This window comes from Neopelma chrysocephalum, unplaced genomic scaffold (assembly GCF_003984885.1).
Source record: "Neopelma chrysocephalum unplaced genomic scaffold, ASM398488v2 Primary Assembly neopelma1_22, whole genome shotgun sequence".
Lineage (NCBI taxonomy): Eukaryota > Metazoa > Chordata > Aves > Passeriformes > Pipridae > Neopelma > Neopelma chrysocephalum.
Genome location: NW_020897689.1, coordinates 5396062 through 5423153, shown reverse-complemented (window position 1 = coordinate 5423153; position 27092 = coordinate 5396062). Strand labels below are relative to the sequence as shown.

General features: G+C 40.2%; 1 protein-coding gene across 1 annotated transcript; it reads left to right on the top strand.

Annotated features, from left to right (window-relative positions):
• ZBTB10 (zinc finger and BTB domain containing 10) lies at window positions 1-27092 on the top strand. Its single transcript, XM_027688676.1, has 5 exons — window positions 1-1211; window positions 8262-9159; window positions 18565-18738; window positions 20786-20961; window positions 24389-27092. Exons 1-5 carry the CDS (start codon window positions 288-290, stop codon window positions 24692-24694), a joined length of 2478 nt encoding a protein of 825 aa, XP_027544477.1. The 5' UTR covers window positions 1-287; the 3' UTR covers window positions 24695-27092.

Here is a 27092-nt window from a genome sequence, read left to right as displayed (position 1 = left end):
CGGCCGCGGTGCATTGTGGGCGCAGCCCGTTGTTCATTTGCCACCCGACCCGATCCGGGGCCTGTCGGGACGGAAGCGCTGCTGCCGAGCGATCGAGCGGGATCCATTGTGGGCAGCCCCGCGCCCGCCGCGATCCAGGCCGGACCCGGGGCAGTGGGGAGCGAGCGGCCGCGCTTCGTCTCTCTCGGCCGCCGCCCCCGCGCGGCAGCCGGGCGCCTCCTTCCCCCGCCCCGTTCCCGCGGCGGACGGAGCGCTCGGCCGGGCGGGGGGCGCGGGGCGCGCCCGCCATGTTCGCGGAGATAAACCGGCGGACGCTCGCGTTCCGCGGCGGCGGCCTCGTCACCCCCGCGGCGGCCCCCTCGGCGGCGGGGGCCGAGGCCTGGGAGCGGCAGGACCCCGAGGCGCTGAACGGGCGCGGGGCGGACGAGGAGGCGGAGCTGGAGGGGCTGGAGGCCGAGGAGCTGGAGGCCGCCGCCGCCGAGGAGAAGGAGCTGCTGCTGCCCCAGGACGCGGCGTCGCCCCCCGCCGCCGCCGGCCCGATGTTCGCCGAGAGAAACCGCCGGACTCTGGCCTTCCGCGGCGGCGGGGGGCTCCTGGGTGCCCACCCCGCCGCTAACAATGGCTGCGAGGCCGCGGCCTGGCCGCGGAAGCACTTCAATGGGCGGGGGGCGGACGAGGAGATGGAGCTGGAGGGCGCGGAGGGGCTGGAGCCGGAGGGGCTGCTGGAGGGAAAGGAGCTCGTCCAGGACGGGGGCTCGCTGAGTGACAGCAGCGACGATGAGGAGGACGGCGAAGGGGGCAGCCTGGGCGACGGCAGCGGCGCCGAGGGCGGCAGCTGCAGCAGCAGCCGGCGGTCGGGGGGCGACGGCGGGGACGAGGCGGAGGGCAGTGGCGAGGGGGAGAGCATCAGGCACTTCCCGCTGGCCAGGCCCAAGTCCCTGCTGCAGAAGCTGCACATCTCCTTCCAGGGCTCCTGGCTCAAGGAGTTCCCGTGGCTCTACTACTGCCAAGAGACCGGCCTCATGTCCTGCGCTTGGTGTACTGCGGCCGCGGCCGCCGCCGCGCCCCCCGAGCTGATCATGGCCGGCGGGCCCCTGCCCGGGGGACACGACGAGCTCTGCAAGGGCACCCGCAACTACAAGCGCACCCTGCTGCTGCGGCACCACCTCTCCGCTGAGCATCGCCTCAACGAGCCCGGCAGCGCCGAGCAGGTACGGCGCGGCATGGGGATAGCCATGGGCATGGGCAAGGGGGCGGTGGGGAGGGACGGGGCGGTCCCGGTTTCCCCTTTCGTATAGGTGGGGATTTTCCGTGCCCACGTGTGTGAACTTTTTTTACGTGACTGCCCGTGTTGGCGGTTGTTGCCCGGCGGGCTGGGCACACCGCGGTGCTCTGAGTCGCCGAGTCCGGAGCGGGAGAGGAGCCCCCTCTCTCTGGGATTTGGGGCGGCTGTCCCGCTGGTTGCGGGCAGGCACGTGGCACGCAGGCACACAAACACAGCCCGAGCCGTGGCTATTCGTGTGTGTACCCGGTTCCCGTTATCCGTCTGGTGCTGGTGTGTGCCGCTTCCATTCGTTCATCTGTTTATCTCGTGAAGATAAACCGGCGATGTGGGAAAAAAGGTTGCGCAGGAATCCCAGTGTCAGAGCACTGATTTAAATACGCTCGTTACAACTTCCTCCTGCGGTACGGGCGGAGGGAGGGCAGTGTCCGGCCAGCGACCGCCTGTGAAACTGGGACTCACTAGCGTGAAATTGGAATTGCGCTACTGCGCTTAGCGGTACGGCCGCGGTGCGCTAATCGGATAACTCCGTGTACTCAAGTTCCTCGCATTTAAATCTTTTTTTGCCGATTGCGTTGCTTTGGATTGAGTTGCTGAGCAAGAAGTTTGCAGTCGCTTGTGTGTGTTTGAGATAAACATGCGGTTTCCTGAAAGCCGTGTTACTATGCCAGGGCTCCTCTAACGCTTTAGGAGTAGTGAAACTCTTCCCGTTCCCCGCTGAACTTAAAATCAGCGCGTTTCTTGGCTGCTCTCACGAATGAGGCAGGGCTTGCTCTAGAACATACGTGGATGAAAAGCCCCTAAAGAATACTCGTACGGAATCTGCAGCGTTCTGCAGCCTTTTCTCCTAGGATGAAAGTTCGTTCGCTTGGTCGCCTCGCTGGCGTTAAACTTGCCTCCGGGCATTAGCTAGTGTGCTTCAGGTTAGGCCAGTCCTTGAATTGTTAGGCTGTTAGCCGGAATTAATCCCCCATCGCTCTGTTTTTCCCCATTTAGAACTCAGTTTTAATTACGACACCCACCTTGGTTGTATAGCTTTGTCTGGAGCCCAAAATGTAACGCAGTAGTTATATTGAGTTTAATGCTTGAGCGCTTTAAGGAGCTCAGGGTACCTTGGACAAGAGCTGTGATTCAAATGTTTGGGTAGGATATCAGGATGACTGATAAAATGTTAGGTGAATGTAAGTTTTTTTAGAGCTACTTGGAAAAGGTATGCAAGTTTTATGTGAAACGGCTGCGGGACTGCAAGAAGAACCTTATGGTGCCCAAATTCAGGTTATCAAAAATATTATTTTTGGATTTACAAATGCAACATTCACCTTCGTGATTAATACTGCCTTTTCAGTGAGTGTGTTTCTAAGGCAGCTACTGTTACTTTCATAGCAGTAGGTCGTCGTCTTAGTTTCCTCCAATCTGTGTTTGCTATTCACTCTGCAGTGTTTTAGCCAAACACACTTTCAGTAACTTGTTTCTAATTATGAAACTTTCATTCTTAGTTTCTTTTACCTCTTTATATCTGAAAATGTTAATTTTTGCATAACGTTATCACAGTATATTCCTTACTGTCTTGTTGCCTAGTTCCTGACTTTGAGTTGTGAATGATTAACCATGTAGAGGTATGTTCTGTCACTGTGTAGACTCCTGTGTTAGTAGATGCTGCTAATTCCTGCCGCCTTTGGAATTTTCTCACTCCATTTAAGGTGCATTTAAATAAAACCTATTCCAAGCATTTTTTCCTAGTTAATTTACTATTTGCTCTTTCTGTCCTCCTATCCCCAATCTGCTGTAAAACTCTTAAATACCAGGAGGGTAGAAGGAGGACAGAATATTGGCTTGTTATCACAGTAGCCTAAGAGTTAATATAAGTACATATTTGAAGATTGTAAGTGTTTATTTGAAGACCTTTCATTGTCATGGGAATCTTTGTAAAAATGAGCCTCTGCTTTTGTACCACTGATGGTTTAAGAAAAAGTATTTGTAGTAATTGTAATAATAAACTAAATGGTAGGATAGATGAGTCAGTGGTTCTTTTGCATTGTATTAAAGATAAGGTTTGGATAAAGGTAGCTGTACAGGGATTGGTGTTTTCAAGTGGTAAACAGTCCTCTGTGCATCCCTCTGCAATTACATATTGGTTAAAAACTTCTCACCAGGGAAGGAATTGCGTTTTTTCAGGAGTCAGTGTAGTTTTCTTTGTGGTGCACTTCCAGGTTACACTTGCTTTATCGAAAATCTGATTAAGAATTTCTGTTTTCTTTCCACTTCTATGTTTAATTTCCGTATCCTTTCATACTTTTAATGGCACTTGAATTTCTTTTGATACGTATGTTTAAATTAATACCAAAACAATAGCCCCATTTTTTTCCTTAATGCCATGATACCAGATCCTTGGAACAAAAGTAGGTAATTTGTACCCTGACGGTATTTCCAACATACATAATGAGGTAGCAAAGCTGTTTAGATTTAATGAAACTTTGGAGAGATCTTTCAGCCTTTGTGTTAGAGACAGCACACATGTATTCTGGACTTGACAAGCCTCAACTGCAGGGCATGTTTAGCAGCTGCTAATAAACATATGGCAAAGTGCCACTGTTCAAGTGCAGAAAGGAAATTGTAGGTGTTAAGACAGTAAAGCAGTGGAAGTTTCTATAGGTCTGTTGGATATTACACTCGTGAAGAAATGAGTGATGATTTCAGTTTATTTTTGGGATACATTTAATTTGGAATGCCAAAATACATCACAAGTGGTTGCAGCTGCTGTAATTCAAGGGTATTGAGCTGTCAGCCGATACTTCTTTCTAAGACCAAATTCTTGGCTTTTTTTCTATTTCAGTTTTTAAAATAATCTGTCTCCATATTAAAGCTTAAGGAAATCTATCATCAGCTTGAATTACCTTTTTTTTTTTTAATAAATGGACTGTTGTGTTGCAAAATTTTTAAGAAATGGACGCTTACTGGGAAATCACTGCAAAATATTTTAATTCTTTGATGAATTTAGGTCTATAAAATGCAGACTTATTGGCTGCTGGGGGTTCCTACCCTTAAACCAGCTTCTTAAAACATTTTCTCTCTGGACATAATTTGAAGCTAAGCTTTGGAAATACTGCCAGAAAAGCTTTCTCCAGCCTAACAGGCATGTTGGTTTAAAGCAGAAGTTCTCCAAAAGGAGGAAGGCCTTTGATGTGTTATTTTTTCCATGTGAACTGTAATTGTTTGCTTTATGTGAGCGGTGATGAATGGAAGTCGTGCTTCAGATGTAAGAGTTACATTACAGTGTTCTAAGTTAACTTCTTAACTTACTCTTAGCAGAGCAAAAAAGTTGAGGAGGAAGTCAGAGTAAGTACTATTATTTACTGTATTTTCATGTAGTGTTTTTACCTCATCTTGAACTCCTCAATTTGATATTAATGGAACAATTTTAAATTGCTGAGTTTTCTTTCAGAGATGCTGTGGCTTGTACAATGGCAGCGGGGCATCATTTTGAGATCCTTTTCCTCTGTAGCTGCACGTGGTTAAGAAGCTACTAATAGCTTATTTTGCTAGAATATCCATCTGTCAGGACAAGAATTAATTTGGGGGCATAGGGAACCTGCTGTAGAGTAAGATGTGGTAGTGGGGATGGGATTACAAAAATGTGGCATAATTACTTTTCATATACATACAGCTGAGAAGGAATCTATGGTTAGATTGGTTTGGGTGTTTTTTTTCTTCTTCCTGCCCTCACTGTTCTTGCTTCAAGGGACAGAGTATGCTGATGGAACAGGAGGAGAAAGAAAAACAAGTTTCTTATAGCAGTTTTTGATCATCTGTTTCTGCTCCTATTAGCTTTTAGGCAAGTTTAATTATTGAATTATACACATAAAATAGTAATACATCTTTGGGTGTATTCAGGAGATCTCAACTATTCAAAACTGAGCATAATATTAGTTTCTTGAGTAGTCTCGCTTCTATTAGACTGCTTCTCAATCTCACCCATGGAAAGAAGTTTTTGACTTAGAATGCAGTAAATTCCATAAATTGAAATGAAATTGTGCTGATTCTTATCTTACATTTCTTACTAGTTTTTATTAAAAGGATAAGGTGGTTTGGTGTTGAGATAGGTCATGGGAATACATGGTCTGTATTCTGAAAATATAATTGATATCTAAGCAAATCCCATTACTTTGTGGTTCTCATCAGAAAAACAGAACAGAGGATGTACTGTGTCAGTAACAGAAGTTTGCAAATATACTGTTTTCCTGTAATTATTTTCTGCACCTTGCTTCCTGTTGAACTGTATAGTATTTTTTCCTGTACAAATGTTTAAAACACTCTAAGTGATATAATTTGGTTTTTTTTTTTTTTCATTTTTCTCATAGCAAATGTCAATTCTACTTGTCACGCTTGGTGTACATATGTTTGGTAACTGTTCAGATGTCAGGACTCTATTTCATTTGAGTTGTGGCATTAGGGTTAGCTGCTTCCATACCAGCGGTTAAACAGTTGTTTCTAGTATTGCAGTGTAAACCTGTGAGACTGATCTCTTCCCCCAACACATACCCCTATAGCTTGGACATCAGTTATGTAATATCTCTTTTTTTCCCCTCAACCTTCTGGTCTGCTCATAAGTTAAGATTTCAGTCTTGCGTTTCCGTATCGCATTTGTGATCTGCATCTTCTTTACCACGCTGGCTTATCCTTTTCTCAGGAAACAAAAAAAAAGACATTGTAAAAATCAATTTTTTTTTTCCCCCCAGCTTGATTGGGTATGTATACTTGCTCAGTTAAAATGTACTCTATCTCCATTCTTTAATCAGACATTTGTCAAAATTAAAGAACTGCTGCAGATTGTTGTGGAGTGGTTTTTTTGTTTTGTTGTGTGGTTTGTTTTTTTTTTTTAAATTTATGTGGTATTTAACGTGTTCTCAGAGAATGAAATTGGCAGCTATCATAGCATCTACCTAACACTTACTGTGTGAGGTGCGAGTCACTGATGATTGACAAGAGTGACAACACTTCAGGGTACCATAATTTTCATCTTAATCTGATCCAACGTCAGTGTAATTGGTGTTTTGAAACTACGTAGTGCTCTGTTGCTGGATTGACAGGAAGCTAGTCCAGATCTGAAATCTGCTGAGAACTAAGAGTGACAGACTTAGCTGTCATATGTTTGGGGCATACTCTGTTCAGAGCTCTGATCTGAAGGAGTGCTTGGGGTTTGTCAGAGTACACAGAAAAAACTAAGCTGAGGTTGCATAAAGAACTGTTGCTTGTTTTCACATAGAAGCCTAATTGCTTTTATTCTTACCTCTTCACTGAACTGTTTGTCTGAGAAGGGTAGAGATGCAGAAGCAGCTTGAATGTGATAGCAAACAAATGATTTCTCAGGAGATGCTGAAATGGCACAGTTTCTGTTTTGGTTATACTGGGCATTATTGGCTGCTTATAGATGTAAACACCATTTTAGATGTAGTTGCAGCCTCAGTTGTCATTCCAGTGATCCACACTGGGATTATAATTTGAGGTGATTTAATCTACTAATTCCTGTGTGGTAGAAAATTACTTTTTTAATATATATAGCTGGTTTCTGCCATAGTCCCAAATTAAGGATAGTGCTTTTCTACACCATATATTTTAGCCCCAGTATAGATTATGGGCTCATGACAGTGTTAATATTTACCTTCTTAATGCTGATTTTGACCTATAATGTTGAGACTGTTGAGCTTGAACAGTACCTCTAGCTCCCAAATCAGTGAGATGTTTTATTAAATGTGGGGAGAAAATAGTGTTGTAGCTTGCAAAATCTGATCTTCTCTCATCCTAAACCATATTGGAGCCATCCACTTTTGAACTCTCCTTATTTTTAGGGAAGAGAAATATTGGAGATCCAGTATAAAATAGACTCTGTCATAGTCTTTGTTCTTGATGGCAGCATATGCCAACCCATATAAGTATGGTCTCAAGTATGCCAGTCTGTGTTGTTTTCTGCTTTCCTCTAGCTGCTGCTTTGTAGCAGCTCTGAAGCATGGTTTTCTAAATGCTCTAAAATCCAGTTCAGATCTCTTGATGCTTACCAGCCTCTCACTGTCTGAACTAATTTTTAATAACGACTTATTTCTTGGTGTTGGACTGGCTGATAATGTCAGCTTTTAGCAACATTTTGAAGCTGTGTTTGAGATCACATCTTAAAAAGGCTGCATCTGTAAAATATGTACCACTTAAAGGTGTTGCCACTGGAAAGTTTCAGTGAAGTTTGATTCAAGACAGTCTTAATTAAGTAATTTAATTGAAGCTTAAGTATTTCTTTTGGTCATCTGCAGTATTGTCTACTTGCTATGTGATACTGTTTCTGTTTAATCCTAAACCTGCCATAGTTAGAAAGTAGATGGTAAATGTTTAATTTGCAGAACTGTATAAGAAATGTATCTGCTATTATATCTACTCCAGCAACATGTTTTCTTTAAAACATTCAAGACAGATTGGGAGATACAGACCTAAGCCTTAGGTATTCTTCTCTCAGCATGGGAAAATGTTTAGTCAGTTATCAGGATTCTGACTTACTTGTTTAAGTGGAGATTTCTAGGGAAGAATAAGTGTTTGGATACGTAAGAAGAATCATCTAGTTAAATCTTTGGAAAGAGAGGCTCCTGAATCTTTTATATACGTGGGTTAAGAATAACAAGTACTTCACACTCAACTAAATCTTTCCTTACTTTTGGCTGAAATTTCACTTCCTTTACCCTCAAGGCAAATCTGCTAGTTCATTTTGATTCAAGTTTGGGGGTGGAAGGTGCAGAACGAGATCATGACTCTTAGTTTTCAAAAATAGCTTGTTAATTATACATTCCTGTCTGCCTTTGTGACCAAGAACATAAATAATAAAAAATTGTTTGATTAAAATTATCTTCTTAAGCTTATTTTCATATCCTTATTGTCGTGTTGGAGGACTAAGAAGAATGTTCACTAAGCACTAATTATGTTTGTGGTCTTTTAATTGCAGGAGGCAGAGTTACCATCAGAACTGAACAATGAAGGATACTGTGATTTTAACAGTAGGCCAAACGAGAACTCTTACTGCTATCAGCTCCTGCAAGAGCTCAACGAGCAGAGGAAGAAAGGCATTCTTTGTGATGTTAATATTGTGGTGAGTGGGAGGGTCTTCAGAGCTCACAAGAACATCCTGGTTGCAGGCAGCCGCTTCTTTAAGACTCTGTATTGCTTTACAAACAAAGAAAGCCGGAACCAAACCACTGTTACCTATTTAGACGTTGTTGCTGTTCAAGGTTTTTCTGTCATCTTGGACTTCTTATATTCTGGTAACCTCGTGCTTACGAGCCAAAATGCCATTGAAGTGATGTCGGTGGCCAGCTACCTTCAGATGACGGAGGTTGTCCAGTCCTGCCGCAACTTCATTAAAGATGCCTTAAACATAAGTATAAAGTCAGAAGCTCCAGAGACCGTTGTAGTGGATTACAACAGAAGATCTGTTAGTAGGGATGGTTTGTCTCCGAGGGATCAGAAAGTTGCCAGCTTCTGGGCAACACGAAACCTTACCAACTTGGCAAGTAGCATAAAAACCGAGAATGATCCCTACCCAATTGATGAGGGCCAAATGGAAAGCTACCAAATGAATGACTGCAGTTGGGTCCAGGACAGCTCACCTGAAATGGCTGAAAATGAATCTCAAGGTGAGGGAAAAGTTTTTGTGTGGAATGACATGGGTGCACAGGGACAATCAGTTCAAGAACCTGGAAAAGCAAGAAGGAAAAACCAAACTGCTAAGAGATTTATTTATAATATACCACCTAATACTGAAGAGAACTCAGAAGATTGCTCAGTGTTGCAACCGTCAGTCCCCTATCCAGAAGAAGATCTGTCATTTATTAAAGAAGAAGCAGGTAAATATTGCATAATGTGATCATGTTATTTGAAAACTTAAGTATTGAATAAAGTATTGAATGAAGTACCTGACAGTGTAACTTTTATAAAGGTGTGTTGGATAGGATTAGTGAAGTCAGCACAGTAATCATGTTACTGAATCATTAATCTGATTCTCTGCCTTGGGGCACAGCAGTGATCTTCTGCTGGAGAGAGTAATGGCAGTGCTGTGCTGTGCAGGATGGAATATGCTGTTTGCGTTTGGTACTTGAATTGGGGATCCTTATCAGCTGGTACAAACTAAAATTCTTACATTCACATTTAATCTGTGGTGACTGTTAGGCACAAAACCAAGGAGTGATAACTGTTGGCTAATGAATATTAGCTGGTTGCACAGAGAGCAGGGACCTTTGTCATTTCCTTCTCTATGCTAGAAGATGATTTTTCTGGTAATCTCCTTCACCTGAGCATCACTCAGAAAGTGAAGTCAACATTCTGCTGATTTTTATTATAGAGGTGTCTGAGAACCTACAAGATGGAGTAATCCTGGCTACTATAATAGAAACACTTAAAGCAGGTTTGTGAAACATTGGACAGAGATGCCACAATGACATATATTAGACGGGAATATATTTTTGTTAAACGATGCTTTAAACAAATCCTGAGAGTGACTGAGTTCATAGGATTTTTTTCCTTAAGGATCTATGATTAATGTAAATGGTAGAATAGGGTTAAATATCTGTTTGTTAAACAAATAAAGTCACACAAAGAATTATAAGCAGTAGACTGCTCACAGTGTAATTGCGATCTGGGGCAGTGTAATTAAGTCCAGGGTTTTGTTTTGTAAATTATTATTATTATGCTGTATGAATAGTTGAAGTATGTGTTTGAAATACTGTCATTTACCTTTATGGTAATTTGCATCACTTTCAAAACTTAGCAGTTTTGAAAACGTATTGCAGTAGAAGTCAGATTAAAGATATATTTGAGACATAGCTGGAATTAAGTTCTTTAGATGTGTCTGTTTCTAAAGCAGATTAAAATACATGCCTGCTTCAACCATGAAGGTGGTGTAGATGTCCTCTGTTTCCTCCAGGAGCTCTACCCCTGCCTGTGGGGCTGGGGGCCATAGGGAAGCAGCGGTGCCGCAGTGGGCATGTGGTGACCCTACTGTGCTGTGGTGACCCTACTGTGCTGTGCAGTGCCAACCGGTGACATGTGACAGTCCCAGTCTGCACTGCTGTGCACTATGGATGTGTACCTCCAGTACAAGATACCTCCCTGTAGTTAGCAAGTAGTGTGACAACCAGAGCAGCTCCCCAGAAGCAGCTGTGCTGAGGAGCTAACATTGTTCTGCAAATGCTTCAGGGTGTTCGCCTATCTCAAGCCTTCATCTCTCAACTCTGGGTAGATCTGCTTTAGCTATTCTTGGGAGTGTGCACTTGTAAAGTGAATTTCCTGGTCTTCTCTTACTGTCTAAGCTTTCCTAGACTGTACCGGGTTTTTCAAGCTGAAATCACAATAGAAGCTATGTTTCAAAAACATGCCAATTGCTAACAGACCTCAGATCCACAGCACCTGCTTAGATCTAGCCTTAAGTAAAGCACCTTTAGACCCAGATAGTGTGGATGTTGAGTCCTCAGCACCCACACAACAAATCTGCTTGTGCTGGGCTACACTACTCGATATAGTTGCAGTGGCATGAGAAAGGGCAGCAGAAGGTCTGGAGCAGGAGCTGAGGACCTGTATATAAATTGCACAAACATCAAATTTCTGACACAATTTAGAATGTGATTTCTGTTTGATTTCTGTGGGGTGGATATTCAACCTCTTTTACCAATGGAAATACAGAGGATATGTCTACTAAGTGATGTCACTAGCAACAGAAAGAAATACTTGTTTACCTTCTGTGGAATTTGTATGTGTTCTGTGGAGCTTTCTTGAAGAAATAATGGAGGACATGGGCAGTCAGTAATGATTAAACAAGTTTAGTTCTGTTTTATTTTTTGTGTTGTTTTTTTTTTTGACAGAAGCACCGAGGTTTTCAGTAGCTTGTTATGCTAAAGAATTAAATTACGAAATACATCCATGTAGCATCTTGGTGAAGAGAACTGTATTGGAGACTAGGGACATACTGAATGTGTGCTGTGGTGTCTGTCCAAAACCATTTCAAGTTCTGTGACTGCAGGGGGAAGTTTATTTTATTGAGCTGTAAAATACCATCAACTAACAATTTCCTTGGTATTTTCAGAGCATATGTGTTCCCAAGTACATAATTACATTTTCTGTCAGTATTAGAACTCTTGGAAGCCCTATCTAATATTTTTGCAATTATACCTTTTATGAAGTTCTTCTCTGCATGCACATTGTGTGAAGCAAGGAGTGATTGGAAGTAGGGCTTGGTATAATAGCTCACTTTCACCCATACTCTGTGCTTTAGCCTTTTGGTGTTCTTTCTCCTCTACTGCTGTCTCTTTTTCTTTGCTCTGCAAGCAGATTCCACTCTCAAACATTCTTCTTTAAACTGCTGCCTCTATGCCCAAGAAAAGGTGGAAGAGGGAGGAGTGGAGTGTTGGAAGAATGTCAAGAATGAGTTGTAGAGTAACCTGCAGGTTATACGATAACTTTTTAGTTTTGGATTAAATTTCTTGTGGAGATGAAAAGCTTACCAAAAATAATATAGGCACTGGGAGGTAAAAATGCAGAAGAAAATATCATCTGGAATAGATACAAGACAATGCTGTGAGAAGAAAAATAAAGAATAGCAAATTCTTATGATGAGAGCTAAAAAGTGCACTGTCTCTTAGGTTGCTGAAAGGGAAAGAATGAGCTTCTGCTATTATGCTTTGTCATGTTCTGATGGGAATAACTAACACTAGCTGAGGTTGTGAGCTGTCAGTTACGTGCAAAGTGAGTTCCTGTGTCCTTGATTATGGTTTTGGCTGGTCTGGTTCTTTTGTGAGGGGGGGGGGGAATACTGTAGATATGGTGGAAGCCTATTTAAGAACACTCCTTTCACTAAAAAAATTATCCCAAAAGCCACTTCCTTGATTTCTGTAGTAAATGGACTTCCCAGTTGGGTACAGGTAGATAAGTATTAAGTAATAAACAATAAAAGCTTTCTGAACCATCTGCTACCCCTCTTGTCCCAGTGAAGCAAACATGTTAAACTGTTCCTTGTTGAACGTGAGTTTTCCTACAGGTATCTGTAAGGATATGTCAGCTTCTTCCTTTTACCCTGTGTTGCCAGTGAGTTTATATTTAACACTCTCTGTAAAAGTAGCACTTTGATGAATTTCAAAAAAGCTCCATAAAGTTGAAATGGATTTGAAATTGCATGTACCATCTTATATTTACTTATTTTTGCTTAAGCTTTCAAGGCTTCTCCAGTTTTAGCTATATTAATTCAAGTAGCTGTTTAACTAAAATATTGAATGTTACTGCCTATGTCCATGTTTTCCCTTCTAGTTGGTAATCTGCTAAAAAAGTTTTTACTGTTCATAGCCATCGTGCGTCCTACAATTAACCATTTACCATGGTAACTGTGCAGTCAGCATCTCATAGTCAGTTTCCAGTTCATAAAAACTCAGTGAATATAATTCATCATATTCTTAATGTTGGTTCTTAGGGGTTTTTTGGTCAATTTTCATCACTTCTTGGATATGTTTTTTGTCTAGGCCTGTTTTGGAGTGTATGTGTCCTCTCCTCAGGCTTCAGAACAGCTGTGGAGTATTGCTCATGCTTTCCAGAGCTGATTGTGTTGATTTTTTAGGAGACTTGTATGCAATATTGCAGTAGCTTTATGAAGCTACCACTGGATTATGTGTTACCTTGATTTTCAGGCCAGTTACTGCTGTGTCGTGTATTGTGGTGGGAGCAAGGGAAAGGATAACAAGTGCAGAGTGAATGCAGCCCTTTGGTGGAACAAGAGGGTTCCTGAATGATTTTGTATGGGTTCTTAAGGAATTTAATTCAGCTTGCTGTAGAAGCAATTACTTTTCAGAAGGATACAAATAGCCAGCTAAACGTGCTTACAAAAAACACAGTGCTGGTCACAGCTTTTGTTATGATACAAGGGAGGAGCATAACAACTTGATTAGGACTTTACACTATAGACAGGTAACTTTGAAGAAGTCAAGATTGATGGACTTATCTGGAAATGCATATATTTCTTATAGAGATAAACCTGACTTGATTGAGTTACAAAGGAAATAAAAATAGCCTAAGAAAACTAAGCGCTTTTCCTGCTTTTCTGTGGTAGTATCACTCTCAGGCAGATTTTCCTCAGATCTCCAGCTGATACCCTATTGAAAGATTTTAAGTTCCTTGATGGACCTTTAACCTCTTTTTTGCCCCGTTCCCTATGTAATCTGGTATTGAAGGCCTTGTAGGTTTTTAGAAGTCCTCTAAAGAGATCACAACATCTGAGGGTCAGTCTCTTCCCCGTTCGTTAAATTTATTTCTCCCAGGGATGATCCCAAAGACAAGCAGATTCCCACATTTTCATGGTATGGTCTGTTGTTGACCGTGCAACATGAAGCAATGTTTTGTGTCTTACTGCTGTGAATTTGGTTTTTTGTTTTGTGAATGGTTTGGGGAAGAAGGTTTTGTGGTGTCTACAGACCTTTTCTGCCTGAAAAGCTTTTTTCTTTTCTGTCTCATGCAATGCATTCACTTTAAAAAAAATTACCAATCTGAAGTGCTGATTTTTTTTTTTACTTATAAAATAGTGATGATGCTGATGGCAGCAACCCCGTAAGTTAAGATGGTACATAAGAGCAACTGACTCCCCCACACGTGGATGAGGAAACTTTTTAATATCTTGTGTTTCAGTTGTGTAGCCGTTGTGGGAGAGAGATGAGCAAAACAGCTTTCCCTTTCTTGGGAAGGAGTTTTTCAGGGAATGTTTGGTAAGCATGTTGAAAAGCAAGTGGATGATATGTTTGGCATCAGTTGGTGGTCATCTGGCAGATGATTAGTTGGTGCTAGATCTGACTCCAAAGTTAAGACAATATACCATTTTTTTGTGAATGAGAAATAAAAATGGAGAGCAGTTGGGAGCAATAGATAAAGTATTAGTAAGACTGAATTGGCAAGATGTCTTGAGTGTCTGGGGGAGCCTTCTGTTACAAGAGGCAGTTGAGCAATAATGTGCTTCCAGAATAATCCTTTTCAGAAGAAACGGGGTTAAAGATGTGAGAAATACTCTGGGAACAAATGGAGTGCCAGATATTCTTTCCCCCACCTTCCTAGTATGTCAGTCTTGACAGTGCTGTTTCTTCTGTCATGTTGCCTAACATAACCAACAAATCCAGCTCTCTAATAGCAATCCAGATTGTATCAGTAGATTACCACTGCTTTCTTTACAATCCTTGAAAGCTATGAGCTAATCGCTTATCCTGTCTACTTTCTGTCTTTTTTTATTTGATCTGAATAAGCAGTCCGTGTCAGAAAAGCTGGTGGAAAAAATAGTAGTATTCTCTTTTCTCTTATTTTGGCACTATTTCTAGTGCTAATATGTATACAGAAAAGAGAAGTTCACTACAGACAACTATATCTAATACAAAGTTTTGTATCTTCTCCCTGAGCTCACCCTATGTCCATATCCCTTTCTCTAATGACCTGTTCAGTGACTTCTGTAATTGATCTTCTTCCTTAATCATTCCCTACTCAGTAATGTCTCCCTTTTCTTCCCCCCCCAGATCAGCATATTTCTGGTTACAGAAAAAGAGTGAAACTTGTCATACTAAGGATGTCTCTGAGTCGGATATGTTGTCTTTTTCTGGTGATGCTCCCCTACCTCTTGCCTTCAAAACTGAAAATCTGCGTTTCTGACTCCTGGTTATCCTTTTTCCTGAGAACAAATGCAGTAGAACATACAATTAAGTAGTTGTGTGGGCTTTTACAGCACCAACAAAAGCTTTATCACACGATTTTATTTTGGACTGTCTGTCTTGCAAATTGACATCTTGAAAATTTTAGAGCTGATATTTAATCAGCTTATTTGGATTCTGGTTTTTTTTATTATTTTTAGGTTTGTTGTTGATTTGCTTTTTTTAAGATCGTGTTACTGATAGCCTCTTATCTGTGCAGGCTAGAAGAATGGGTAAATGTTTGAGGCTAATGATACTTGTATTATTAACTTATACCTCCTAGAAATCAACTAAACTGTAGAAAGGTATCCTTAGATCAGAGAGAAGTCATGGTCAGATGGCTTGGTCTGCAGATACAGAACACTATTTCTTCTAATCAGCTTTTTGCTTATTTTTTGTGTTGAAGATCTGTGTTACTGCAGTCTATATTTTCCCCCTTTGAACCCCACCCCCAGTCTTCCAGTACAACTGTATACATAGTTGCTTCCAGTCTCCTGTCAAGATCGTTTGGGTTTAAGTTGACCAGAACAGGTCAGATGATGACTATCCACGGTTTTGCAAGCAGGTTTCAGAGGGCAGTAGCCTTCTGGGAGGAGGAACTGGAGAAGATTGTTAAGAATCACAGGGGTCTGTAACTCCTTATGGTTGGCTCAGCTACAATTGGAAACTTACCTGACTGTCAGCTCTACATCCACCTGGAGAAGCTAGTAGAGGCCAAGTATTGCACTTCCAGCTTCCAGTCTCTGTGTAATTTGTGTCTTACCTGTATGGATCAGCAATTAGATGTTAGAGATGCCTTTTTGTGGCTTTGTTTTGAACACGTTATATGTGTGCTTAATCTAGAAAGTAGGTTTTCTAGGTCAACGAATTATTCTAAGAATAAGCATTAGGTTTAATTATTATCTACTTAGTCCTGTACTGTGCAGGGACTGAAGTGTATGTAACAACCTCTTATCTCTTGTGGTATCTGTGCTGGTGTTCTTTCACATTATAGTAGGTTTTCTCTTCAAGTTGGAAGTAGACAGATTTGGTAGCTACTATTTACACTAGACAACACCTCTTAAATCTGTTTGGCTCTGTACTGAGTCTTATGACAAGATCTAGACCTATGCACTGATTTGAGCTCCTAACTTCCCTCAAACTTCAATACCAGCCTTGTGCATAAATGGTCTGCTAATGTTAAAAGTACTTCTCACACAAGAGGGGAAAAAGTGATTGAAATATTTTCATCGCTGACCTTTCACTGTTCAGCTAGAGATGGGTCAGTTCTATTACAGGGGGAAAAAGCTATAAAGAAAAAATCTAATATTTTAAACAGATTATAAAGATTGTTTTATTTTTTTCCTCTGCTAGATCCTGAAGCCTGTTTTTATTTGCAGGCTTTTAGCCTTAAGGCCAAGTCATCTTTGCTCTTCCCAGAACTGTATAACATTGCTTTCTTGCTAATCCTTTCTTGTGTATTACAGAAGGAAGTTTTGCTGCTCACCTCAAAGGAATTTGTAGTTGGCATGTCTATAGGGTATCTGTGTTCTATTCCTTGAGCTGTTGTGAGATGCCATTGCTGGAGTCCAAATTAGCATAAGGAGTTCTTGCCTCTTTTGGACATAACAGCTATTAGAGTCAGTAATTAAAAAAAAAATTTCCTCACTGCTTTGTTTCTTAAAGGAGAGAGATTTTTTTCCCTTCCCTTTCCGCTTCTTTCTTTCTATACCAAAATAGCTAGGTGGATGAGCTAAAATACTGGTATTTCTTTTCCTTCATCTACTCAAGGTCTTGTTTTCTAAAGCTCGGATGGAATGCCTAGTTTGGCAGTCATGATTCAGCTTTGCTTGTTATTTGCCATTGTCTAATGGATAGGATAGAATTATAAGCTTCCTACTTGTTAGGTGATGTCCTTTTGAACTGTTGTCTTATGTTGGAGACAAAACCAGTGCTGCCAGCTGTAACACTGCCTGAGCAGTAAATGAAACTACTGTATATGTCTAATGCTGTGAGGATTTGTAATCTGTACTTTTCTCCAGTAAAACTACAAGTCGTGAGTGTTTGTGTAGCTTGTTACTGGCTGCATGAAATTCTAGTTTATCCTAAGGGAATTTCTTTTCCTGAAAAAATCCTTAGAATGAGCAGTGTAGGGGTAAAGAAAAATGTCTTTGGACTTGAAAAATGTACAGTTTCAGGCTTGAAAACAATAATGCATCTATTTACTATTAAGCCCTTCTCAAGACTTTTCACAATGGTGACATTGGGAATCCAGTGTGAGGACCCAAGCATCGTCCAGACAGATAAAGGAAATCTGCCAGTTGCCACTGTAGTTTGTTTTTTTAGCATGTTTGCCTGTGAGGAAGGTAATGGATTTATAAGTTCATGTCTTCCAACAAACCTCCTGTCTTGGGAACTGGGGGCAAAATTGATTTGCACTCTTGCCAGAAGGGTCTTTGCCCCACAAATACGATTTTTGTCAAATGCCTAGTGCAGCTTCATTGTGTACTATTTATAGCTCTCTTTTTTGTGCTCTGCAGTAGTGATTCCATGTTCACTGATGTAATTCTTACTTGTTAGAAAAGTATAGAATTATCACAGAGTCACAGAATATGCTGAGTTGGAAGGGACCCACAAGGATCATCTCCAGGCTGAATAGACCAAGTGACCTCAGCTACTCATAGAACTTCCCCTCTAGGTCTTTCATCATGTTCATGGCCCTCTTTTGGACACTCTCCAATAGCTTTATATCCTTATTATATTGTGGTGCCCCAAACTGCACACAGTATTGAAGGTGAGGCAACACCAGTGCAGAGCAGAATGGGACAATCACCTCCCTTGATCAAGCAAGGATCTTTTTGAGGCATTGTTCACTTCTGAATGGTTTTGTTCTTTTAAAGAGGAAAAGTGGATGCAAAGACAACATGAACTGCATGAAGATCTTGTCCAAAGCCCAAATGTAAATACACAAACTAGTCTTTTAAACTGATATATTCCAAGTAATTATGGTCTGTTGAATTGATGTGGTTATGGAATAATGGAGATGATTATTCAGAAAAGGGTTTAGACACAGCTGTAGGATACTTTACATAAATAAAGGTATTTTAAGCACTTTATATATACCACAGAGTTATTTTAAGGCAATGAAAAAAAATCATACCTCCAGTAGAAAATGTTTACTTTTGTACCAACTAGACTGCCTGTGGCAGACCAGATGAAGTCACTGCCCAAAGCAGTTGTAATGAGAATCCAGTAGAAAGCCTTGTAGCCCTGTCATGATAGTAGTGAAGGAATAAATATCCTTACTGTAAAAGTTCCTGTAGTATGAGAAAAGCTTTGAATTTTTCTCTGGATAAGGAGAAGTGGTGCTGTGGAGAATAGTTCAAAGATCTCATTTCAATGAAATTAAGAGTGCAGTTATTTCTTAGTTTCAGTATTGAATACTGTGGAAAAAGTACTACTATTACTATTTTAAGGTTAGAAACTTCTTTGTCACAGTTAAACAATACATATTTTGCTAAACAGCATGACTCATTAGAACCTGGGAAGCTAAAGTAAGACTGTCTTTAATAGCAACCTCAAGTGACTTCAAGTACGGACTGCTGCCGGGTACCTCAAGTGACTTCAAGTATGGTCTGCTGCCGGGTACTTCCAGTGACTTCAAGTATGGACTGCTGCCGGGTACTTCCGGTGACTTCAAGTATGGACTGCTGCCAGAATCTTGGCCAAAAGAAGCTTGGGAAAATGGTAAGTATCTGATGGAGAGAAGTTTCTTTTTTGCCTCTCATAGGGGTTCTTTGTCTTCTGCGTCACTGCTTGTAATATTTGATTAATTTGTTTGAAGCTTTATAAGATTATGTAAACACTTAATCTTCTTCCATATCATTTGCCTTTCTGGATAAAGTAAATATGAGGATTTCCTTGGAGGGAGAAAAAGGAATTCAAATGTATAGAAGAATAAGAACAGAACATGATTTATGTCACCTCTTTTATTGTGTCTGAATGTGAAGATACCCGAGGTCTTTAATGACCTGATAGCTTCCTCCCCTTTTCTAAGATAATTACAGATATATGGCATTTGAAATTGAACACTTGGATGATGGAGATAAGAAATTAAATATAATTTTAAAAGGAGATCTCGGCATATGTCTCGCTATCAAAATAAAAACTTCATTGCAATAAAGGTTTTGAGTTCTGTGCAGCTGTAATTAAGTCTTCTTCTGTCAGTTCAAGCAAGCAATTATCTGTAATTATTTTTCTGTCTGAAAACCTACCAAAAGCACCACCAGATCTAAAACAGTTGTTGCTAGATCCTTAAAATACATAAAGTCTTGGATAAAAGGAGGATCTTAAGGCCTGGGTAATAATAATGCTTACCTCTTCTCTGTAACTTTGAGCTATTATGGGATGTGGTTTATGGTTTACTTCAAATTATTTGGGTTTTTACAGTGGAAGAAATTGGGTCATCAGAAGGTAAAATTTACTAGCAGTCAAGGGATTAGAACCTGAGTCTTAGGAGGTCTGCCTGTTCTTAAATCATTAAAGCCCCATATATCTTACAGCCCTGATGTCTGCCTATTATACCCCTGTTGATGTGCATAGGACTTACTTTTCTTCATATAAGCTATTGTGTGACATTATGTTGACATGCAGCTTGCCTGAGTGCTCCAGTATACCAAAGCAAACTTCTGAATGTTAGCAAAACTTAACTTCCATATTGTGATGGATTTTGAAGCTCTGAGGAGGCAACTCTAGATGAGTTGGGGCCCATGCCTGTGGGCCCATGCACGTAACACGCAATTACTTGTGTTTTCTTTCTCCCAGCCTGAAAATGAGAAACTCTTGTTCATAATCATATAGCCTTAGTCAGCACTTTTTGGGTGCTTCTAGATGGTTATGATTATGTTCATAAATTATCTCACCTGTAGTATGTTTTGAGCCAATATCATATTCTCAAAATCATCCTTATATTCCTGTGTGGCCTTCTCCATGTCATAGCATCCTGTGTTCTTCTCTTTCACACAGTAATAGGCAGCTGTAGCAAACCTGTTTTGCACATATCCTTTGAGCAAACTGTGTTACCTGTGATGCAAGGATATGTAAAGAGCTCCCCTCCATCATAAGGAAGAAATGAGATATTGCTACTTCTGGAAGTTTCTTTTCTGCTCTCAATTTTTTCCTACTGTTAGACCAAAGTCTTATTTTCTAACTAGAAAATAGATAAGATCTGAACCAATAACTTTCTTTTCAACTATTTCAGAATCATGCTACCTCTTATTGTCCTGCTCCTTTTGTCAATATTCATTCTTGCTTAGTTACACCTTTTTTTTTATTGATTTGTCAAGTCAGATCTTGGCAGACAGTTACTGGACATAATTCTAAATAAAATATTGGGAGAGAAGATTGTAACTGTCGAAATCCTGCAAAGTTAGAGGGTTTCTAATCCAGAAGAAAATGTTTTCTGGTATAGATGACCTCTAGAAAAGTGGAATACCGCTAAGTTGTAGTTAACTTATTAATGAAATAAGACAACTTTTCAAGGAATTGATTTGTACTTCCGTAGTAAAAATACTTTGGTTACAAGTAGATGTTTTTCTAGCAGGATCATACAGGCAGAACTTACCAGCATTTGTGATTTCTGCAGACAGGCATTGTCCTGATTTGGCTGTTGAAAAGTCATGTGGGTGCTTTATTGTTTTGGCACCTGTTTATTTTTGTGCGACAGGCGGAACATACTGAAATATTTTTGTGTGTGTGTTTCATTCTTTTCTCCTGATGGCTTATTATCTTGTAGGCGATTCCTCTGCTTTAATCATGAACAAGTTGAAGTGTCCACACTGTAATTATGTAGCCAAATACAGAAGAACACTAAAGAGACACTTGCTCATTCACACAGGCGTGAGATCTTTCAGTTGTGACATCTGTGGGAAGCTGTTTACACGAAGAGAGCATGTAAAGAGACATTCCTTGGTAGGTAATCGCAAGCGTATGTGTGTCGAGTGGGGTTTTTAGTTTTTTTCGCATGTTTTGGTAGTTGGAAGAAACGCTGTTCTCTGATTTGTCATAATGTAAATTGTTTTATCGTAATCTAAAATGAATGAAGATAAACATCTTTGTGATAACTATATATCTTGTATTCTTAATGGAAAATGCAGTGTCAATTAAGAGAGTCACTGGAATTCTAGTAACTTCAAGATTATTTTGAAAGTGACACGATATAAATGCAGTATATGTAAGTATTCTGTAGATAACAAAAGGGAGTTTTGGCTTAGTGTTGCTCAGTAGAATAGCACATTTTGTTCTATAATGCTGCATTACCGTCTTCTGTGAGGGCACCCTGTTAATTCAACAATTGCACAATATCTTGGGGTAGTTCTGAAATGTTTATTTCCCAACTAGACAATGCTATAGTATAGTATCTGCTTTTAAGATTTAGCAAAGAATGAAAAATATCTGATGCAGAAAGTAAACAACTGTCTGACAGACTACCAATGCCATAATCAGCAGTTCAGCTTACCCTGTCCTGTGCATGTTGCATAACTCAGGATTTGACTTGAGTACTTGTTTATCTGAGGAGCCAGAGAAAGTGTTATCTGTCTTAGGTATTTTGCAGGTACTTTGTATCTAGTCTGTTAGAAATTGCCTTCATCATGATATTTACTGTACAAAATCCAAGGTGTGTTTTAGGGGAGTAATAAAAGCAAGATTGTACTGGTGGTGAAAAAGTAATAACATTCCTCCAAGCTGTGATTTTAAAAAAAAAAAAAAAATCTCATCTTGCAACATGTTTTGTAGATAGACAAAAGAGGTTAGTACATGGAGCGGGGTAAAGTGCACTTCTCCAGGATGCTGTACTTGGGTTGGGGCAACACCCCATATCAGTAGAGACTGCGGGATGAACAGATCGAGAGCAACCCTGCAGAGAGGGACTTTGGGGTGCTGGTGGATGAGAGGTTGGACATGAGTTGGCAGTGTGAACTTGCAGCACAGAAAGCCAAGTGTATCCTGTGGGCTATATCAAAAGCAGCGTGGCCAGCAGGTTGAAGGAGGTGATTCTGCCCCTCTACTCTGCTCTTTTGAGACCCCACCTGGAGTGCTGCATCCAGCTCTTGGGTCCCCAGCACAGGAAGGACATCAGCCTGTTGGATTGGGTCCAGAGGAGGGTCATGAAAATGATTGGAAGGCTGGAGCACCTCTCCTTGGAGGAAGGGTCCTTGGGCTTTTTCAGCCTGGAGAAGAGAAAGCTTTGGGGAGACCTAATTGCAGCCTTCCAGTACTTGAAGGGAACCTAAAAGAAAAATGGAGAGAGGCTTTTTGCAAGGGCATGTAGTGACAGAACAAGGAGGAATGTCTTCAAACTGAAGAGGGGTAGGTTTAGATTAGATGTTAGGAAGAAATTCTTTACTGTGAGGGTGGTGAGGCACTGGAACAGGTTGGCCAGAGAAGTTGTGGATGCTCCATCCCTGGCAGTGTTCAAGGCCAGGTTGGATGGGGCTTTGAGCAACTTGGTCTAGTGGAAGGTGTCCCTGCCTATGGCAGGGCATTGAAACTGGATGATCTTTAAGGTCCCTTCCAACCCAAATCATTCTATGGTTCTGTGGTTTTGGTAGCTTTCCTCAGTTGTTTGAGAATCAATGGACCATTTTACTCTCCTCACAAAGGTGTTCTGTAAGTCTCCATAGCCTCCCCATAGTTGGCTTTTTGTTCCTCAGTGAGTAGAAAAAGTGGAAAGCTTCTATGTTTTCATGTGGATGCAGAAAAGAGCTTTTGGTCTAAGTCTTCCAAACTTTCTTTTCTAGCTTCTGTTATAATGAAATTGAGTTTGTTAGCCAGTAATATTATTAAAAGTAAGTAATAACCTGAGTCATATCTGGATATAATTCTAGAAGATGTTTATAGGACCCCTGTAGTAATTTTTTAGTGTTTCTTGAACTGCTCTACAAGTAACGAAGGCATATGTTAATAGCTCCTGTGTAAATTTTAGAATCAGCATTTTATGTTCTGCTGGACTTTGCTAATTTTAGATACACTTTTTTCCACCCTGCCACTGCTGCCTTTCTTCACCTCCTGTACCATCTGGTGAAGGCTTAGATGCCTAAAGGGCCAGGAGTACCTGTGATGTTACTGAGTCTGAGGAACTGTTGTGTCTGCAGGTGACTGCAGTGGGGGAGGTGGTGATGGTGCAGGGCAGCTCCATGGCGTGCCAGAGGAGGCTGAGGCATTATCACCTCCTTGATGGCCGTAGCAGCAGCTGCTCCTTCCTTTGCAGCTCACTGGAGAATACAGCAACACTGGGAGATGGTCAGTTTACCCGGAAGAGTAGAGTGGGACTTCAGGTTTCTCTCCTACAGTATCTGACCAGATTTCTTTTTCTCTTCAGGAGAGGAGGTGAAGTCAGACCATGAAAATAGCTATAGAATGAGCTCAGCCTAGTTCTGTGCTTTAACTCAAGTGTCCTTTCCCTGTTGAAGTCTGAATACTTTTTCTTTGTTTGTTTTTTTCCCCCCCCTCCTTTCCCCTTTCCATTCAACAAATCTCAAACATTTTGCTTCATGTAAGTCTAGAGGCTGAGGAAAACACATGTATCAGCTATACAGATTATACAGTAGGACTGAAGTAACTATTTGTATCTTGACCTAATTTTTTTCTCATCTGGGTGGTAATTTCTGTTTTATCTAAAATGGCAACTTTTCAATGGGACCTCAAATGAGATATTTAAGCAGCAGATAGAAGAAGGAAGTCTTCAACCTAATTTTTTCGTAGATAATAACTAATATACACGGCTGCTGAATTCAGTTACATGTACAAGTAACATAGTTCCAAATTGAAAATTAAAATTTAGTCAAATTAGTCAACAACAGCCTTTTAACTCTACACACAGGCTCACATACAGACAAAAAACTCACTAAAGGGACCTGGAAAGTTGATATCGGTTTTGGTCACGTTGGGATGAAGATGTCATGGAAGAAGGATTTTGCTCTTTGAATTTACACAGAATTTAATAACTCTTGCTCATTCTAAATGTTTCTAGAATTTAAAATTGTAAAGACAGTTTTCTAAATTAGATATTATCCTGTGTGCAGTGTAAGCGCTGTTTTCATTGCCTTTGAGTCTTGCTCCGTAGGGTGAGTAGTTGTGGACTGAACACTCACCTGTATATGGAACAGGCAAGTGTTCAATTTGGTTGTGGGAATTAGCTCATGGATGTTGAGGAATACATAAACAGATCTCTAGTAGTCCTTCTCTTACTCTGAACAGTGTTGGGTATCTCTTGGAAATGTTCAAAAAGAATTTTTGTGTTAGTAATTACTATTGTTATTATCAGTAGTTTTCTAGTACTGTATGCAAATGTAACTTGCGATGTGTATTTTCACCTGTTAAAATTTCTCTTCCACAGGTGCATAAAAAGGATAAAAAGTATAAGTGTATGGTGTGTAAGAAGATTTTCATGCTAGCAGCCAGCGTTGGAATAAGACATGGATCACGACGTTATGGAGTTTGTGTAGACTGTGCAGATAAATCTCAACCTGGAGGGCAAGAAGGAGCAGACCAGGTGCAGGACACAGATTTCCCTAGGGATGAAGAATATGAGGAAAATGAAGTGGGAGAAGGTGATGAGGAGCTTGGTGATGATGTAGAAGAACAGAATGACCAGTCCCGATGGGATGAAGCTGGGGAAGTTTGTATGCCTTTAGATGACTGACAGATCATATGACTTCAGGGTGCTGCAAATGGACACTGTATGGATTGACTATTTGACTATATGAATTTTTGGACTGAAGGCTTGCAAAATATGGTACAGGCTGGATGGTAGTTACATTGCTGTGAAAAATGTAGGGTCAAAGCCTTATAGCAAAAAAAGGATTATTAATTTTTTTATGATATTTGCACAGGACTGTACAGCATACAACCATTTGGTTGAATTATACAGAGTCCTCACATCTACAGTCAGTTATCAAAAGAAAAATGTATTTTTTATTATTTATAGGCTATAGCTACTTGGGTCCTATTCAGACATAGTAGTAACTGTAATTATGTTACACATTCATGTATCTGTTAACATGAATGAAGAAAATTGCAACTTTGTATGGAAATGCAAAGACAGCTTTCCCAAATCCACTTCTACTATGAAGTGAGTCGGTGAGTCAGTGAAGGTAATTTGGGGTAGTGGCTCGTTTTCCACAAGCATGTTTTTGCCATACAAATTTTATCCCTTCCATAACCTGATAGGTGAAAGCCAATCATCTAAATATGCATCACAGATATTGCCAAAACCATACTGAAATTTGGTTTGAAAACTTTTTGCTCTGTGCTGGCAGGTGGTATGGGTGATAAGCACTGGAGAAGTTGTTAATGGCATTAATTTAGCATCTGTTTTTAAAGAAGATTGTTGTGGATTCATCAGTTTCAAAATGATAATGCAGAAGAAATGACCAATAATGAAAATAATAGACTGGTCAGAGCATGGGTAATTCTTGTGCCACTTACAGTCAAAAGAGACAGTCATGCTAAAAGGTATCTGATGTAATAATGTTTCTTCCCACTAAGGTGCCCCTTCTCTCAAACTTTTTGATTTCCCTGGTGTATACCTCAGTCCCACAAAATAAAAATACAAGGAATGGAGAAAGTGTCATATTAAACAACTCTTTGGTCAATAATTTCTTACTTGTCCGCTTTTTGGCTAGTTTGTGATGTGAATTGAACGCTAGGCTATTTTGCCCATCGTTCATCATTAAAATGAACACAAACTGTTTTTTATTCTTTTGTACTTAATGGGTTGTTGCTAGTATTTGATATAAACCAATTACATTTAATTTGCTCATTTGCTGGAATTATTTCTCTTAAGAAAAACAAAAAATCCAAAGCAAAATAATACTCTTTGAGTTGTCCACTTTTCAGGAGGATATACTCCCTATGCTCTTTGCTTCAGATTTTCTAGGAGGCATTGAAACTTGAATTTTTGTAGCCACGTAGACTTTTTTTTTCCCCCTAAGCTTGTAATATTGTACCAATGATTTCAGGCCCCTTTTATAGGGAGGGGAGGGCATTACACCTTCACCTTAAATTCCTCTGTGTTGTCTAGCCTAAGGCAAACAAATTCAGGCAATCATTGGAACAATACATCTGGTGTACTATTATGTCACAACGAGTAAATATGCAGAGCATTTATCATGACACATAGCTAGGCCAGTGTGCCAGTACTGTATAAAAACCAATTGAGGGTCACCATATTTTTCAATTTTGTTTATTTTAAAATGAGTATATTTTTTTCCTATTTTATATCAGATAACTAAATTATGGTAGTTGTGTGGATAACTTTGAATTATGCTTTGACAGACAAAATCTTACTGGTGCTCCATCTGATCAAAGTTGGTATGTATTTAAAGAGACAAGCTTTACCGTTGTCCATAGAACAGTAACATAATGTTAAGACATAATGTTTTTGCTGATTGAAGCTAAGTTTGAACTACAGTTATATGGGAATTAAAATGCTTTTTTTTTATCATCCACTTGTTTCATTGGTAGCTTCCACATCATTGTAAACCTGACGTGATTAGTTTTTTTGGGGAGGGTGGGAGGGGAGGGGTGCCTTTTTTACACTGAAGAATACATTTTATTCTCATTGTTCTAGACTGAAATGAGTAATGTGTAATTCTGGTGGGGTCCAAAGTAGAAATTAGTTGGGCAAAAATGATATGAATTAAAAAGTATTTTAAACGTTAAAGTAATGTTCTGCTTTGTGAATATGTAAGTATAGCATAAAGATTTTTCCATCCCGTTTATCCCTTTTAAAACCATAGTTTACAATTGGTAGATCTGTCTATATATATAAGTATATATATATCTGAAATTCACCTAAATCTGCTTTATTAGGATACTGCTCACTTAATACTTAGAAACTGGACCTGGCTCTACATTCTTAATGTATTTTCCTTTTTTTTTTTGTTTTGTTTTTGTTTTGTTGGTTTTTTTCCTCAAGTATGAACTTATTTTCTTGGAATTGAATCTTCTTAAATCATTTATGTATATCTGGTAAATTATGACCAAATTTGTTGTTAGACTGCATACAGTAAATTGAAATATACACTTGGTACACTACA

What these genes read in the sequence shown, in the direction of transcription:
- ZBTB10 (XM_027688676.1), top strand. Translation starts at nt 288, where the DNA reads ATGTTCGCGGAGATAAACCGGCGGACGCTCGCGTTCCGCGGCGGCGGC. An exon ending in AGCCCGGCAGCGCCGAGCAG is followed by an intron (nt 1,212 to 8,261) that starts GTACGGCGCGGC and finishes TTTTAATTGCAG; the next exon opens with GAGGCAGAGTTACCATCAGA. An exon ending in ATGTAAAGAGACATTCCTTG is followed by an intron (nt 20,962 to 24,388) that starts GTAGGTAATCGC and finishes TCTCTTCCACAG; the next exon opens with GTGCATAAAAAGGATAAAAA.